The sequence below is a fragment of the Chionomys nivalis genome, chromosome 2 (assembly GCF_950005125.1).
Source record: "Chionomys nivalis chromosome 2, mChiNiv1.1, whole genome shotgun sequence".
NCBI classification, from domain to species: Eukaryota; Metazoa; Chordata; class Mammalia; order Rodentia; family Cricetidae; genus Chionomys; species Chionomys nivalis.
In genome coordinates, this window is record NC_080087.1 from 103,151,972 (window position 1) to 103,167,993 (window position 16,022).

Here is a 16,022-nt window from a genome sequence, read left to right on the forward strand (position 1 = left end):
CCCAAAACTGTCCCAGTGGTCTCCTCTTTTTCCTGCATCACTGCAGTAAGTGCCTTCCTCACAGACAGTAGCATCTCAATCTAGTCGTAGTCAGTATGAAGAACCACGATGTGTGTCTTCATTCACCATCTTACGAAATTCTGGTAACTAAGTTTGTTTCAGTAAATGATATCTATGGATAGCAGTATCATAAGTCCTGATTCTAAAATAAACTTAAGGCTGGGTGTAGTGGTGCACTCAGAGGCAGAGGCAGGCAGATCTCTGTAAGTTTGAGGCAAGCCTGGTCTACAGAGTGAGTTCCAGGATAGCCAGGGCTACATAGAGAAACTCTGTTTCAAAAAACCAAAATAAATAACCATAAGGCTCAAAACTAAGACCCTTTAGAGCGGAGGTCAGACTATAGTGTTTACAACCATATAGCTCATTCAGTTAACTGAGACAAATGACACTCTTCCCGGCCAGAAAGCAGCCACTGACTGACCTCTGGACAACCAAATACCACATCTATAAATGTCAAAATATTATTATAAATAAATAAATATAATTTACATATATAATGCATAGTATTGATAATCTTAAGTGCAATAATGAGGAGGAAGGGGATTTGGTTTTGGGAAATCCACCCAAAGGAAGTGATAGTTTAGCAGATTCCTGATGGATAAATAAGATTTAGCAGCCGAGTAGTAGTGGCACACCTTTAATCTCAGCACTCAGGAGGCAGAGACAGGTGGATCTCTGTGAGTTCGAAGCCAGTCTGGTCTACAAAGTGAGTTCCAGGACATCCAGGACTACTATTACACAGAGAAACCCTGTTTTGAAAACAAGATTTAGCTACATATTAAGTGTTGGAAGAAACAAGGATGTGCAAGCTTATTAGCCAGGGTTCCTATTTTCAAAACACCATGACCAAAAGAAAGTTGGGGAGGAAAGGGTTTATTTCACCTTATAGCTTAGAGTCAGTTCATCACTGAAGAAGTCAGGGTAGGAACTCAAGGCAAAAACTTGGAGGCAGGAACTGAAGCAAAGACAATCACTGCTCACTGGTTTGCTCCTCATGGTTTTCTCAGCCTGCATGAACAACTCAGGACCATCGGCTGAGGGGTGTCACTATTCACAATGGCATGGGCCCACCCACACCAATCATTAATCAAGAAAATGCACCACGGGCTTGCTTCCAGGCCAATATTTTTGGTGGCATTCTTTCAACTGAGGTTCCCTCTTCTCAAGCTTGTGTCAGTTGAAGAAAAACTAGCCAACTAGTGATGCATGAGAGGTTGGGGATTCCAGGACATGCTGGTGTCTGGGTTCAGAAGGTAATAAGTGAGAGTTAGGACAATATAATTAATGTAATTAATAATATCAAAAAGAGTAAGAAAAGAGCAAGTGAGCAGGACGTGATGACGCATGACTTTAATACCGGCACTCATGATGCAGAGGCAGGCGGGTTTGAGTTACAGGCCAGGGTGGTCTACAGAGTGAGCCAGGGTTACATAGTGAGACCCTGTCTGAAAAAAGAAAGCAAAAAAGAAAAACAAAGTATCATTTCAATTAATGCAAAAAATTGGCAAATTTTAACATATGGTTTTAAAGAGAAGGGGAGAAGTCTCACTTAGCCAGGAATAGATGGCAACTTCTTAACATGTTAAAGACATCTATAAAAACCCACAGCAAACAATATACTTAAAGATAAAGTTGCAAATGTTTTGCCATAAGATTAAGAACAAGACAATAATGTCTTCTCTCAACATGTGTGTTTAACACAGCACTGGAAGCTATAACCAATGTGATTATACAATGAAAGGCACAGAGAGTTAGAAAGAAGAAACTACCTTCACAGACAATCCAATCACGATTGTTAAAATTAAGAAATGCAAAAAGCCAGAAGGAATAAGAAAAAGTGTTTTCAATGAGTTGTATCAATTCATAGACTCTGTCACAACCCTTTATCTGAGGGACAGAAACCATCCTGTGTGTCTTCTACGACACTGCCTAAGGAGGCACTTTGTAAAGCTTGCTGTGATGTCTTTTTCAGTGTTTTTGACATTCATAGACCTCCTGGATTCTCTGAGAATATTTAAGTGTAGGTGTTCTAGGTCTCCACAGACTCGCTGGCTTGCTGGATTTAATCTTGGGGGAACTTTCAAATGATGTGGGTGCCTTGAGTATGAAGACTTTCACAGCTCTTGCTGAGCTTAACTCAGTATTCTGGGTAATAAACAATCAATAGCCACCTAAGTCTCACTGAGCAAGTGGCCTCTGAGTTCACTCTCCGGCCCAAGAAGCATATGGGAATTGGGACAACAAGTAAGAACACAACGTGTCCATTTATTAAGAGAAAGTAAGAAAGAACTCCCAAGAGTACAAGTGGCAACAATGGAAGATAACTTTTTTAGCTTCAGCTTGTCTGTAATTTGTGGTAATCCTCCTGCTTCAGCCTCCTGAGTACTGGGATTACAGATGCACACCACCTTATCTGCTACTTTATTTAAATCAATATTTAAGCTTATAGTTCAGTTTGAGGTCAACCTGGACTGTACACACAGAGAATTCTATGCTAACCTGGGATATAGAGTTTAACTGCATCTCAAAACCAAACCCAAACCAAACCTGACAGACAGACAGGAATCAATTTTTTATTCCTACAAACCTGTGTAACATTTCTAGATGGAACTAAAATGTTCTAAAATCATACAACTAAACTTTTGTTCATATACCTCTTCGGGGTCTTTATGGGCAGAAGAAGCATACCTTCCCCTAGCTCCTCCTACCCTTGCACTGCAGACACAGCTCTCTCTGCTGTGCTGACTCAGAGACAGGGCCCACTCTGACTGAGTCACTTTGTCCTAATCTATCTCAGGAGCAATTTCCTAAATGTCACACCCACTAGAATGGCTGAAATTCAAAGGTTCAAAAAAAAATGTGGAGAAACCAGAATGTTTTAATATGGCTGATGGGAATAAAAAAGTAGAACCGTGATTTTGGGAGACAGATTAGCATCCTCAAATGACTAAATGAGTTATCATGTGATGTTGCAATTTGACCTCCCTGTCCCGTACAAAAGAAATTAAGACATGCTCAAACAGAATCTTTTACATGAATGTCCATAAACAGCATTATTTATAGTTAAATGGTATATACTGACAAATGGAATTTTTTAGCTACAAATCATCTTTAGCTATATACAGAGTTTAAGGTCAGTCTGGGTTACAGGTGATCCTGCTCAAAAAAAAAAAAAAAAAAACCTGTATAAGTTAACCTGAGCAAGTAAGTTCTGCACTAATAACGTGAACTGTCTCCCAACATTAGCACTTGCTGTGCACCTCCTCACAACAGCAGGCTCACACTCACTGCACATGGCCTTTAAGGCAGGTTCACTGTACTGCCTCAGGAAGTCAGGCCTACACTACCCAATGCAAGACCCTTACTACACACTAACTCCCAATGTAAGGCTTTCCTGTCTGCTCCCTGTCAGTGCAGGCCCTCACTGTCCAGTACATATTGATGTCACCCCTCACTGTGTAACACCTCATAAACAGGCTCTCTTCCTAGTGTTCATTCAGTCCCTGAGCAGGAAGGACTATTCTTTGCTCAGACAGGTATGCTGACACACCTTGAGGCCACCTGGCATCTATTATGGAGGTACCAGGACTCCAGACACCTACACGGGGAATATATGTCTGAGTCAAAGCCATTTGGTCAGTTTGTATTCTTTAGTCATTCTCTGAAAACAAAGGAATTTTATCTGAAAGTTAACTTAGATCTACTATTTCCAAAGACTCTGCTGGGTAGCCATCAAAGCAACTCTTGGTTACCTGAATAAATACACAACACAAACTCTTACCAGCAAAATGGAGTCTGGTACAGAATTACTTGACTTTAGAACATAGAAAGGAATATGTCTTAAAAATCAAGCTTCCTACCTCAATGTCAAATACTTCCACAGTACTATCCAGCAACTTCACTCTGATGTGCAGGTGCTTCTCCTGCATCCTGGGTGTGAGGGTCTCCTCTGGTTCCAGGGTACTCCCTCCAACAGAAGTCTGGCCGCCCAAGCGCGTCCCGGAAGTTGGTAAAGCTCTGTATGTCCCTTCTATCTCCCCCATTCTTCATTGGTTGAAGGTGGAGGAAACACTAAAACAAAAACATACTAAATCACTACATTATTTAGATATTAAAGCAATGTAAAAAAAAATTGGGCTCGGGGCTGGAGAGATGGCTCAGTGGTTAAGAGCATTGCCTGCTCTTCCAAAGGTCCTGAGTTCAATTACCGGCAACCACATGGTGGCTTACAACCACCTGTAATGAGGTCTGGTGCCCTCTTCTGGCCTGCAGACATACACACAGACAGAATATTGTATACATAATAAATAAATAAATAAATAAATAAATAAATAAATAAATAAAAAAAAATTGGGCTCATAAGGACCCACAATATTGTATATTTAACTTCTATAAGTTTTAAATTACATCAAAATAAGGAACACAACATTTTTCTTCATCTATACATATGGTTGTAGCACAAAAATCAATAAAATTACCCCTAGTAATATTTCCAAGGTTCTCTGAGCCAGGCACACATATTAACTCATCAGTGACATCATTACCACTCCCCTGGGAGAGGGAGAACACCTATGACTATCTCTCTTCCCAGAACTGCTCAATACCCAGCATGCCTTCCTGCTTCAGCCCAGTCACATGTGCTAACAATTAGGTTCAAGTGCTGGACAGTGTCCTTTCTAGTAAAAGTGATCAGAGAGCATCAACATGTGACTGGCATTGTCATAGTAATCTGAAGCAGCCATGGACCTGTCTTTTACATTAGCTCAGTGTGCAAAGAAGGCCACCAGGGATGAAGCCAAAGGACATGAAAACAGCCAGACTCATCTTTGCCAGCTTCATACTCCTTGTGCTTTCTAGAGCAGAGCAGTTGCCACTGGTCATTTGGGAGGAAATCGGAGGTACAGCACCAAACGGCAGTCCAGATGAGGACCTGGTAAATCCACACACCTGCTGCAGACTATCCTCAAGTTGGACCCACCTCAGACCCACCATAATACTGGCATCATCATGCAAGACCATATTATAGATGACACCAAAGGTCCAAGAGGGCCAGGGTCATTTTCAGTCCTCCTGTGGCACTACAGGAAAAGCTTGTTTATAGGTTGTCAAGTCTAATAGGGTAATATCCTTGCTGTCTTTAACAAAGAGCAAGCTAAGTATCTGTTCGAATCTATAATATTGTTTTTTCTTGTACTAAGGTACTTACTACTTATGGAAATTTTCATTTTTAAATATATTATTTACATTAAAAAATCAACTTGAAGAAAATTAAGGAGTAGGGCTGTGGCCTGGTTATTACAGCATTTGCCTGGCATGAACAAAGTCCAGAGTTCAATCCCCAGGATCACATAAAGCAAGGTGGTGGCAGCACACACCTAATTTCAGCACGCAGGAACAGGAGTTTGGGTCTGAGTTCAAGATCATCCTTGATTACATAGCAAGTTCAAGGGCTAAACAAACTGGATATAGGGGTCATGCCTTAAAATTTCAGCCTGCAGGAGGCAGAGGCAAGAGACACTCTGTGAGTCTGAGACCAGCCTGATCTACACAGTGAGAACTTACCTTTAAAACAACAAACAACAAAGAGAAAAAGAAAAAGGAAAAATGTTTAACAGTAAAACCAGGATAGCAAAAGATACATGCCCACGTGGTAGAAGTGAGACGCAAACACCAGATGTCTAACCAATAAAGAATGCAGTCTGCAAAACTGACTGCACGTCTCTTAAATCACTTTGTGAATGTTTTCTGTTAACTATAGTCTTTTTTGGGTTTCTCTGAACTGTAGTAACCTCTTAAAGAATTTATTTCACTTGGGCTGTAGCTGTAGCTCAGTGGCAGACTATTAGCCCAGCACTAAGAAAACAAAAACCAACAAACTCACTCAATCCCCAGCCCATTCTCTTTTGTGCCAACCACTGCTGCGGGTCCTTCCCCGTTTTCACACATATCTTATCAAGACAAACCAAACAAGGGGTCTTGTAGCCTTTGAACTACATTTGAAAAGCTTCTTCATAATTCACTGCTAACCAATTCCTTCTTAAAACCATATCCCACAAGGATGTTGGTTGAGAAGTGCTGCAAGCTCCCGGTTTATCAAAGAAGGGTAAAATCTTTTGGCAAAGTGCAACATAAGGGCCAGCGAGCAGGCTCAGCAAGTAAAGGCACTTCGCCAAGCCCAATGACCTGGGCTCTACCCCAGGGCTCACATGGTGGAAGGACAGAACTGACTGCAGAAAACTGTTCTCTGGCCTCCACAAATGCACCACATATGTGCACCCACACATATGCACACAAATATTTTTTAAAACAAGTATAATGAGAGAGAGAGCAAAATGATGAAGTGGTACATAATTGTACCAAGTTAGTTTTCCACCTCAATTCCTGTATAAAGTGGTTCAGACCAATGAATAAGCCAACTACTTCCATGTGACACTCAGGTAGCTGTGACCCACTCTCTAGTCTGTACGCCCCTGAGGGCAGGGACTAGATTCTCACTCTGTCTGCTAGCTAAGTAGTTACTTAGTACCGTAGCATTAAAGACATTGCACTGTCTCATCAAGCAGTATACTGTATAGACTGTCGTGGTAAGACTGAAGACCGACTACAGCAGACCAGTACTTAAGAGTGCCCCACTGTTAATACTAACATGCGTCTATGAAGCTTCGAGAACTACACTCACAGACGTTTTCACTTCACTTTCACAAAATTTTAATGCAAAAGAGACTGTAAATGGAGACTTCTATCTTTAGGGTACGAAACAGTGGCCTCTCTGCTCTTCATCTGTTTACATTTATAAAATACTGGAATCATCCAGCGTTCTGCTAAAGTTTGAGCATGAACTGTTCCCAAAGGTCCCAGTGTTAAAGGCCTGGCTACCATCTGATGGGCTTTTGAGAAGTGACTGAATTATGAGTGCTCTAACCCTATGGTGGATTAACCCACTGCCAGGTTCATAATTGGATGGCGTTATTGCCTGAGGGCCTGCTTGGGGGAAGTAGGCCGGTGGGCATCAGCCACTTTACTCCACCACAGGCTCTCCGTCATGCTGTTGTTTCACTACAAATGGACGCAGAAGCAAAGAGGAAGTGATTGTGGACTAAAGCCTGAGACTGATTCAGATAAAGCTCTCTTCCCTGGAGTTGTTGGCTCAGGTGTTTTGTTACAGTGATGGGAAAACTGATGAACTTAAGTTAGTTCTCCTGAAACAAGGAATGTGTTTCACTCTGCTCATCAAAGCCAGTCTTCCCTGAAGGAAGACTACAACTCTGAAAATACATAAAGTCAAAATACATTTTTAGGGGCTATTTACCGAATTTATCTTACTATGTAATTATCACTTGTATTTTCATATGTATCAATTTAGAGACAGGATTTTATTTATTATATTCCCTGACTCAATCCATCCTCTTGACTCTCACAGGTAGAGCCATGGGTACCTGACACTGGGCTCAGCTCCTTTATTGAAAGGGAAAAATTGCTCAGGTTTTCTGTTGTATTTGTTTTTCAAGACAGGGTTTCTGTGTAGCCTTGACTGTACTGGAATCCACTCTGTAGATCAGGCTGGACTCGAACTCACAGAGATCCATCTACTTCTGCCTCCTGATGCTGGGATTAAAGGTGTGTGCCACTATTCCCCAGCTTGTATTTGTTGTTAGAAGGTTGCATCTAACCATACAATGCTAAGAAAATGAACAAAGATAATCACAGGGCCTAGAAGTATACACTGTGTTGGAAAAAACTACATTAAAAAGAAAATGCAAGGGAAGTTATTGCTAGTACACTCAGAATAAGAGTCCCTCTCTTACTTAAATAGGTCACAGCATAACTACTAGGGCAAATAGAATTCACTTTATAAAGCATTAAGCCACACAGAGTGGTGGCGTACACATGCATCTAGGAGGCTGAGGCAGGTGGTCAAAAGTTCAAGATCAGCTTTAACAAAAGCTCTTAACCAGTGGGCAATCTCTTTAGCCCAGCCCCTTTATTATTTTTATTTTTTATGTGTATAGGTGTTTTACCTGCATGTATGTCTGAGCACCTCATGAATGCAGTGCCTGAGGAGGCCATAAGAAAGCATCAGATCTCCTGGAACTTGAATTATGGACAGTCGTGAGCCACCAAATGGGTGCTGGGAACTGAAGTGATCCTTTTTCAAAAAATATTTATTTACTTATTTCTGTGTGTGCCACATGCCTATAGGAGCCTGTAAGGTGGAAAGAAAGCATTGGATCCTCTGGTACTGAAGTTACAGGTGGTTGTGAACATCATGTGGGTGTTGGGAGCTGAACCTGGGTCCTCATGCAAGAGCAGTAAGCTTGCCTTCCTCCCCCGCCCTTTTTTTTTTAAAAAAAAAAATTACTCATTTTGTATGTGAGTGTTTTGCTTGCATGTATGTCTATGTGCCACATGCATGCCTGATGTCTGGAGGTCAGAGGATCCTCAAACAAGGTTCCCTGAAATAAGTTATGGACAGTTGTGAGCTGTCATGTGGGTGCTGGCAATCAAACCCAGGTCCTCCGCAAAAACAAATACTCTTAAACACTCTCTCAGAAACAAAACAGATGGAGCTAGAGAGATGACTCAGCAGTTAAGAGCACTTGCTGTTCTTGCAGAGAACCTGGATTGAGTTCCTAGCACTCACATCAAGAGGCTAACAGCCATCCGCAGCTCTAGTTCCAGGGAATCTGATACTCTTCTGGCCTCTGAAGTCCAAATGCACACACATACAAAACAAATCCTTTTTTTTTTTTTTTTTTTTTTTTTTTGGTTTTTCGAGACAGGGTTTCTCTGTGGCTTTGGAGCCTGTCCTGGAACTAGCTCTTGTAGACCAGGCTGGTCTCGAACTCACAGAGATTCACCTGCCTCTGCCTCCCAAGTGCTGGGATTAAAGGCATGCGCAAAACAAATCTTTTTTTAAAAAAACCCTACAAAATTAAGTCATATTTCACGCTGTATGTGTATATTTAGCAAAAATATATTTAAAACAATTTAACTCTAACCATAGCTGTAACTTTTCATTTAACATTAATTAACTCATTGGCTATAAGAACAAAAGAAACAGAAGAACTCGAGGGATATCAAAGCTCTCCTGAACTACACAGCTTACCAGGGAAACCTCTGCAAGCTTACACACCTTCTGAGCCATGACCTTTGTCTTTCTTTTCATCTGGTTCAAAGAGAGTCATTCATAGAGCTACAGCTGAGACCCAGAGTCCTAACACACTCTTATTCACACTGGTTTGGAAAAGAAATGACCCTGGAGGCGCTCTGCTGCAAATTCACAGACAAACCTGTTTGCTGTTCCACAATGGTGAGTAGTGTGTGTCAACCACCCACTTAACAAGCACTCGTGCTAAGTCCCTGCTTGAGACGCGGTCTTAAGGTTAAAACTTGAAGCCTCGGTATATCACCAAGTTCAGGAGAGATGAAAAGAACTTGATAGAACACTGGTAGACAGCGGCAGTGAGGGAATGCCGGAGAGCCTTTCTCTCTGCTCTCTCAGCTGCTTCGGAAACAGCAGACCGCTGCGCTCTGCTGGGCTCGGCTGGGCTCTTACTGCAGAAGCACAGGGTGCTTCACTCAGTATCGTTTGCTTTCATCTGACAGGAGGAAAATTTGAAGGAGGGGAGTATGCCCTGAATCTGCCTTATGTAAGATATGACCTAACAGGAATGAACTTTATTTTGTTTTGTGTGCTTATAAATAAATATTAAGAAGCTTAGGATAGAAACACAGTTCCGGGAGCCCATGGTCCACTTCTGCCCTGTCGTGGTATCTGCTGGAGCACCACCCCCAGATGTCCACAGAAAGGCAGTGCAAAGAACCAGAACTCAAGGAATTTTCTCATCTTTTTTTCCATGTGAATGGAATGCTTTGTTGTCTGCATTCCTAAAAATATCTCTGGTAGCTGGATACAATTTCCATCATTTTGTACCATTCACTACAAATCTGGCTGCTTCGGTATGTTCCCATTTAAAAATAATAATTTAAAAAACCCTGTGACGTGTCATTTCCTAGAGTTGGAAAATTCAGCTTAAAAGTTGGCAAAGGCTTTGGGGATGGTGGTGATGTAACAGATGTCTGCTCTGGAAAGGGCTGCTGACAGTGGGGGATGTACAGGATGGAACGGGTATGCAAAAGCTCTGCACTAAAACTGGATGGATAGACAGACAGACAGACAGACAGACAGACAGCCACAGAACACTTAACCAGAGTCTGCTTTGAGTCTTGATCTGGTTACCAAGATTCTTGCTCTTCCTGAACAAAGGCACAGTCTACTGTCCACAGTAAGGGAGCTAGCTAGAATTCTGCTGGGCAGTGAACATCTGCTTTCCTTGAAACCCTGGGTCCTTGTGGGAAACTCCAGAGTCAAAATTCTTTATTGACTAACCAAAGAGACAGAATATCATACTTTCATTTTCATGAAATCTGTCTTACAGGTCTAAAATTTACTCAATGTTAAGAACTTAAAAAACAAAAACATTTATGTTTGTGTATATGTGTATGGGCACATCTGTGCCACATCATGTATGTGGAGGTCATAGGATTACTTGTGGGAGTTGGTTCTCTCATTCTTCCATGTGAGTCCCAAGGATGGAAAATCAGGACATTAGGTTTGGCAGCAAATGCCTTTACCGGCTAAGCCATCTTACCGGCCTGTGAGTCAGCTTTCATAGCTGGTGATAAATGGACTCCTACCCAGTCCTCCAATCTTGGGCTACACCCCTGCAGCAGAGCAAGAGATGGGTCCCTCATTCTCTAAGCACAACTGACTAAAAAAAGATAATAAGTAAGCAAGTTAATCAATACGCAGAAGCTGAAAAACAATGTTGGTTTTATATTACAGGGCAAGGTTCAAAGACCCGAAGAAAAACAGCTAGCTAGGCAGATGGGCAGGTGTGAGCGAACATCCACACCCTTCCCAGGAGTCTCACTGTATAAACATACACCACTGCTCCAGACACAGTTGCACTGCCAGTTGGTAGCTGACGTGGCCTCAGCACCACAGAAACCAGACCTGGAGTCATCCTCTGCACAAATGTGACCCTTGCAAACACTGGTTCTGCCATCCTCAGCAAGATCAGCCAAGAGATCTTGATGCTGGTGACTGTTAAAGCTTTAAAGGCCATAGAAGAGCTGGGAAGACGGCTCAGTTGTAAAGTGCGTGCTCTACAAGGCTTAAAGACTTGAGCATGGATCCCCAGAGTATTGTGAGATACTTGTACACTGTGTGAAGATGTGTTGCTGTGACTGCTGTAATAAAGAACCGAATGGCCAATAGCTAGGCGAGAAGAGGTTAAGCAGGACTTCCAAGGACATAGAAGTTAGGCAGGATTTCTGGGGATAGAAAAAAAAGGCGGAGTTGCCAGTCAAATGTGGAGGAAGCAGGATGGGCAGTATAGACAAAGTTAACGCCATGTGGCAGAATGCAGATTAACATAAATAGGTTAATTTAAGTTATAAGACCTGGTTGAGACAAGCCTAACCTAAGGCCAAACTTTCATAATTAATAAGAAGTCTCTGAGTTGTTATTTGCAGGCTGGTGGTCCAAGACAGTCCAACAAGGAAGCTTGCTACACCAGAACTCACACAAACCAAGTGTGCCTGCAATCCCAGTGCTGGGGAGGCTGAGACAGGCAGCTCCTGGGCGTCTCCTGGCCCAGCAGTCTCAGTTTGTAAGCGCTGAATTTAGTCTCTTAGCCACTTTAAAAAAATTGCTGTGATAAAATACCATGTCCAAGGCAACTTATAAAAGACTTTGGGGCCTACGGTTTCAGAGGGTTAGAGTCCATGATGGCAAAACAAAGGTACTGGGGTAGAAACAGCCAAAAGCTTATCATATCTTGACCCAACAGTTGGAAGTAGAAAGAGCAAGACACACTGGGACTGACAGGAGTCTGTTGAAACCTCAAACCCACCCCTAGTGGCATATCTCTTCCAAAAAGGTGGTACATACTTCGGAATCCTTTGCAAACAGTCCACCAACTGGGAACTAATACTCAAATATATGATCCACATTTAGTAAGAGACCTTCTAAAAACTGACTGAAGATGACACCTGACGTCAACATATATCCATACACGTGTGTGCACACCCATGGTATACACACACACCATACCAAAAACCAGACTGAGGCAGGCATTTGCTGAAATGAGGACAGCAGATGGAAAATTTAGAACTATTACACACAGATCCAGTCCCAACTCTGTTGTAAGCTTCTCAATGGAGCAAAACCTGAAAGCTGATGTGCCAACTAGTTTATAGTACTTATAGCCAAAAATAAAATAAGCCCCGTAAAGCTCTGTGATCAGTCTTCTGAGAGAGGCATGTCTAGTACTGGCTATAGAATAAAGCCTTTGGCCGGGCAGTGGTGGCGCACGCCTCTAATCCCAGCCAATACTCAGGTGGCAGAGGCAGGTGGATCTCTGTAAGTTTGAGGCCAGCCTGGTCTATAAGAGCTAGTTTCAGGCTCCAAGGCTACAGAGAAATCCTGTCTCAAGAAAAAAAAAAAAAAAAAAAAAAAAAAAAAAACAGAATAAAGACCCTTCACACAAACAGCACGGAATGAACTAGCCACCGGGTCCAAAGACACGCCTCTGGACACAACTGATATTCACCCCCTTACAGCTTTACTTTCACTCCCTAGTTGTTTAAGTATCTGAACATTTCCTTCACTGGAGGCTTCAGACAATTGCTAGATGTTCTAATTTTATGTAAAACAAAATTCTGTAACTGAAAAAAATCTTTTTATGGTGGCCTCATAAGCACTAGGTAAGTACCGTAGGCCCAGGTGTAACCGCCAAGGATAACAAGAAGCTACCTGCATTCTTGGCTCCTGGCTCCTTCTAAGGCAGGAAGAATTTATATTGAAAACACATGTTCTAACATCTCTACCTCTCTCTTCTGGTATCAGCCGGAGAGAGATCCCCACAGAACTCCAATCACATGAGTGGACCACCGAAATCCAGGCCAGCCTCATTATTTCAATGTTAGCTGAATAGTACCCTTAATTACATATGCAAAGTGTCCTGTTTATGTATCACATTTCCAGAATGAACACTAAAAATTAATGGCCAAAGAGGCCACAATCCTGCCAGTCTTAGGGTTTTTACTGCTGAGATGAAACACCATAACCAAAAAGCAAGTTGCGGAGGTTTATTTGGCTTACACTTACACAGCATGGCTCATCACTGAAGGAAGTCAGGACAGGAACTCAAAGAAGGCAGGAATCTGGAGGCAGGAACTGATGCAGAGGCAATGGAAGGGTGCTGTTTATTGCTTCCCTGGCTTGCTCAACTTGCTTTCTTACAGAACTCTAGACCACCAGCCCAGGGATGGACACACCCACAATGGGTTGGGCATTTATCCACCAATCAGTAATTAAGAAAATGCCTTACAGCCAGATCTTACTGGAGCATTTTCTCAACTGAGGTTCCCTCCTTTCAGATAATTGGATTTTGTGTAGCAAGCTGACATATGACTAGCCAGCACACTGACAATCACAAAGTTCTCAGACCAGTTCAATATTTTCACTGCAGTTTTAGTCTGTGAGCATTTCCTTGCGTTTTCATATATGAGTATCTTTGGATTATATCCTAGACTTTTAAAACACTCTGCTGTCGGAATCTTATTTTAGTCCTATGGAGCATACTGGTATTTGTAGGGACATAGCCCCACCCATTGGGGGCGTGTTCGCCTCGGGCTAATGTTTACGGATAAATCTGACGGGCGTGAGCCCAGCAGCCCTTTTTCTTTTGCTCCGCTTTTCCAGTGCTCCGCGGGAACCTGTGGTCCTGTAAGTCTATTTCCTTATTAAAGCTGTATATATCTATATAATCTGTCTACATTCATTTGCGCCACCACAGGTATTTCTGATGAGAAGACACTGGCCTGACTGGATTCAGGCTGCCAGACCCATCCAGTCTTCTGTGGAATATTGTTAGTGAAATTCCATTTCAGAACCCTGATATTCCCCAGTAAAACCCTACTTACCCTGTGTTCCACTCACCCTGATGCTAGAACTGCAGAGGCCAGAAGAAAGCATAAGGTCCCTTGGAACTGGTTGTGAACTGGCATGTGGGTTTGGGGAATTAAAAACAGGTACTCTGGAAAAACAGCCAGTGCTCTTATCTGATGAATCATCTCTCCAGACCCTGGTTCTCAGTTTCTGACTCAGATATGCTCAGAGTTGAGTCTCTAAGTCCAAAAACTTGAAGTGGCAACTTTCTCTCTGGGACCTCTCTGGTATACTTTGCTCTCTTTTCAGTCCTTTAGCCAGAAATTTGGGGTTTTGGCAGTGCTGTTTGCCCACAAATTGTACTTTGCCCGGACTGGAGCTCCAAGAGGGAAGAGAGGAAAGAAGCAACTGCTAGAGAAATGACTGAGAAGCAGAGAGGAAAACAGTGGACTTCCCCACTCTCTGCTGGAGCCCACCTCCAGGTTCTGAACATTCTGATTTCCTTCGCCAGGGAATGGTGAAGGAAAACAGGCAGCTCTCTATTGAGGTGGCCTTCATCTCCACTACCCATTACCTTTTGCTTGTCAGGGTCTTCCACAGCTGCATCACACGCACATCCAGATGTTCTAAATAATGAGTGGGCGGGCCGGGATGGAGTGTGCACTCCCAGAAACTAAGCTCCATTATCACGTTTTAAACCATAAGCCAAAATAAACCTGTACTCCTTTAAAAACAAGCCCAAACATGTTTATGGTGGGTCTCACTGGGAAAGAGTAAGGGACCAATTTTTACTTGTCTTTCCCATGTAAAATTCTTTCCCAACTGTTTACAGTAATGGATGTATATTACCTTTGAAATCACACAGCTTCCAGAGAAGGCAAAAATACTGTCTCTTCTCTAAGAGTTACGGTTGTTCTTGTTGTTTTCCTAAAACAGTTTAATTAGTAAATACTTTTAGTTGAGCATAGTGGTGCCTGTCTTTAATGCCAGCACTTGGAAGGCAGAAGCAGGCAGATCCTTAAGTTCGAGGCCAACCTGGACTACAGAGTGAGTTCTAGAACAGTCAGGCCTACTTGTTTCAAAAAACCAAAATAAAAAAAAAAAATACATAAAAACTTTTAACACTGGAATTAATTTTGATATTGTGGTCCACTCTCCATATTAACTACTACTGAAGAAAATTTGACTTTAGTAAAGTAGACAAAATATTTAGTAAAGCTTTGTAAGTTTATTTCCAACATTACTTCCTCCTTCTCAAACAAATGGCTGAGGAAAATGCACTTAGGACCTGCGTGCCACACACTGCTGGTTTACTTGGCATCAAACACGGAGTATAAAACTACCCCAATAAAAGTTGATAAACAAGTAGTCTGGCATGGAAGGTACATGGATAATAGAAAGGAAAAAAAACTGAAATACAAGGAGCTGGAAGCTCATTTGTGAGAAAATTTTCAGTAGATCTGTTAAACTCTAGGCAGAGTTCAGTTCTCAGAAGAAAAAGTACAAATCCTTACCTATCAGAAAAATAGGTCAGTAATATAGAACTATAATTGTAAATATGCCTTAGATGAATATTTTTCTTCCTTATTAAATGTAATTGTGACAAAGAGAATAAAATCTTTCCACCCTGCACCCACCCCAGGAACATAAAGCTGTTTGTATACAATTATAAAATATATCTATATGTGAAATCATAAATTATGTATTCTATCACTAAAAAATTATCAGCTATTCTAGAAGAATAGATGAATTCTATTTTCTCACTATCATGAAAAGGAAATTAAAAATACATAGCTAAGAAAAAAGGGATTATATATGTGGTAATAAATGTTGCCTCCTTTCCAAACAGTCTCATGCATCCCAGGCTGTCTTGATGACCCTGAACTTCTTGTTTTCCTGTCTCTACGACCCATGCTGAGATCACAGGGATCCACCACTATGTCAGGCTTATGCGGCACTGAGAATCACACTCAGGACTTTGTGTATGCTAGGAACGCGCTCACTC

The 16,022-nt window shown here is 41.9% G+C and overlaps 1 protein-coding gene across 1 annotated transcript in view; it reads right to left on the reverse strand.

The window, feature by feature from the left end:
• The window catches only part of Farp2 (FERM, ARH/RhoGEF and pleckstrin domain protein 2), a 108,474-nt gene that overhangs the window by 88,391 nt on the left and 4,061 nt on the right, over positions 1-16,022 (reverse strand). The window contains exon 2 of the mRNA XM_057762832.1: positions 3,921-4,131. Within this exon, the coding sequence (XP_057618815.1) occupies positions 3,921-4,103 (183 nt within the window). The 5' untranslated portion in view covers positions 4,104-4,131. The remainder of the gene's footprint in view (positions 1-3,920; positions 4,132-16,022) is intronic.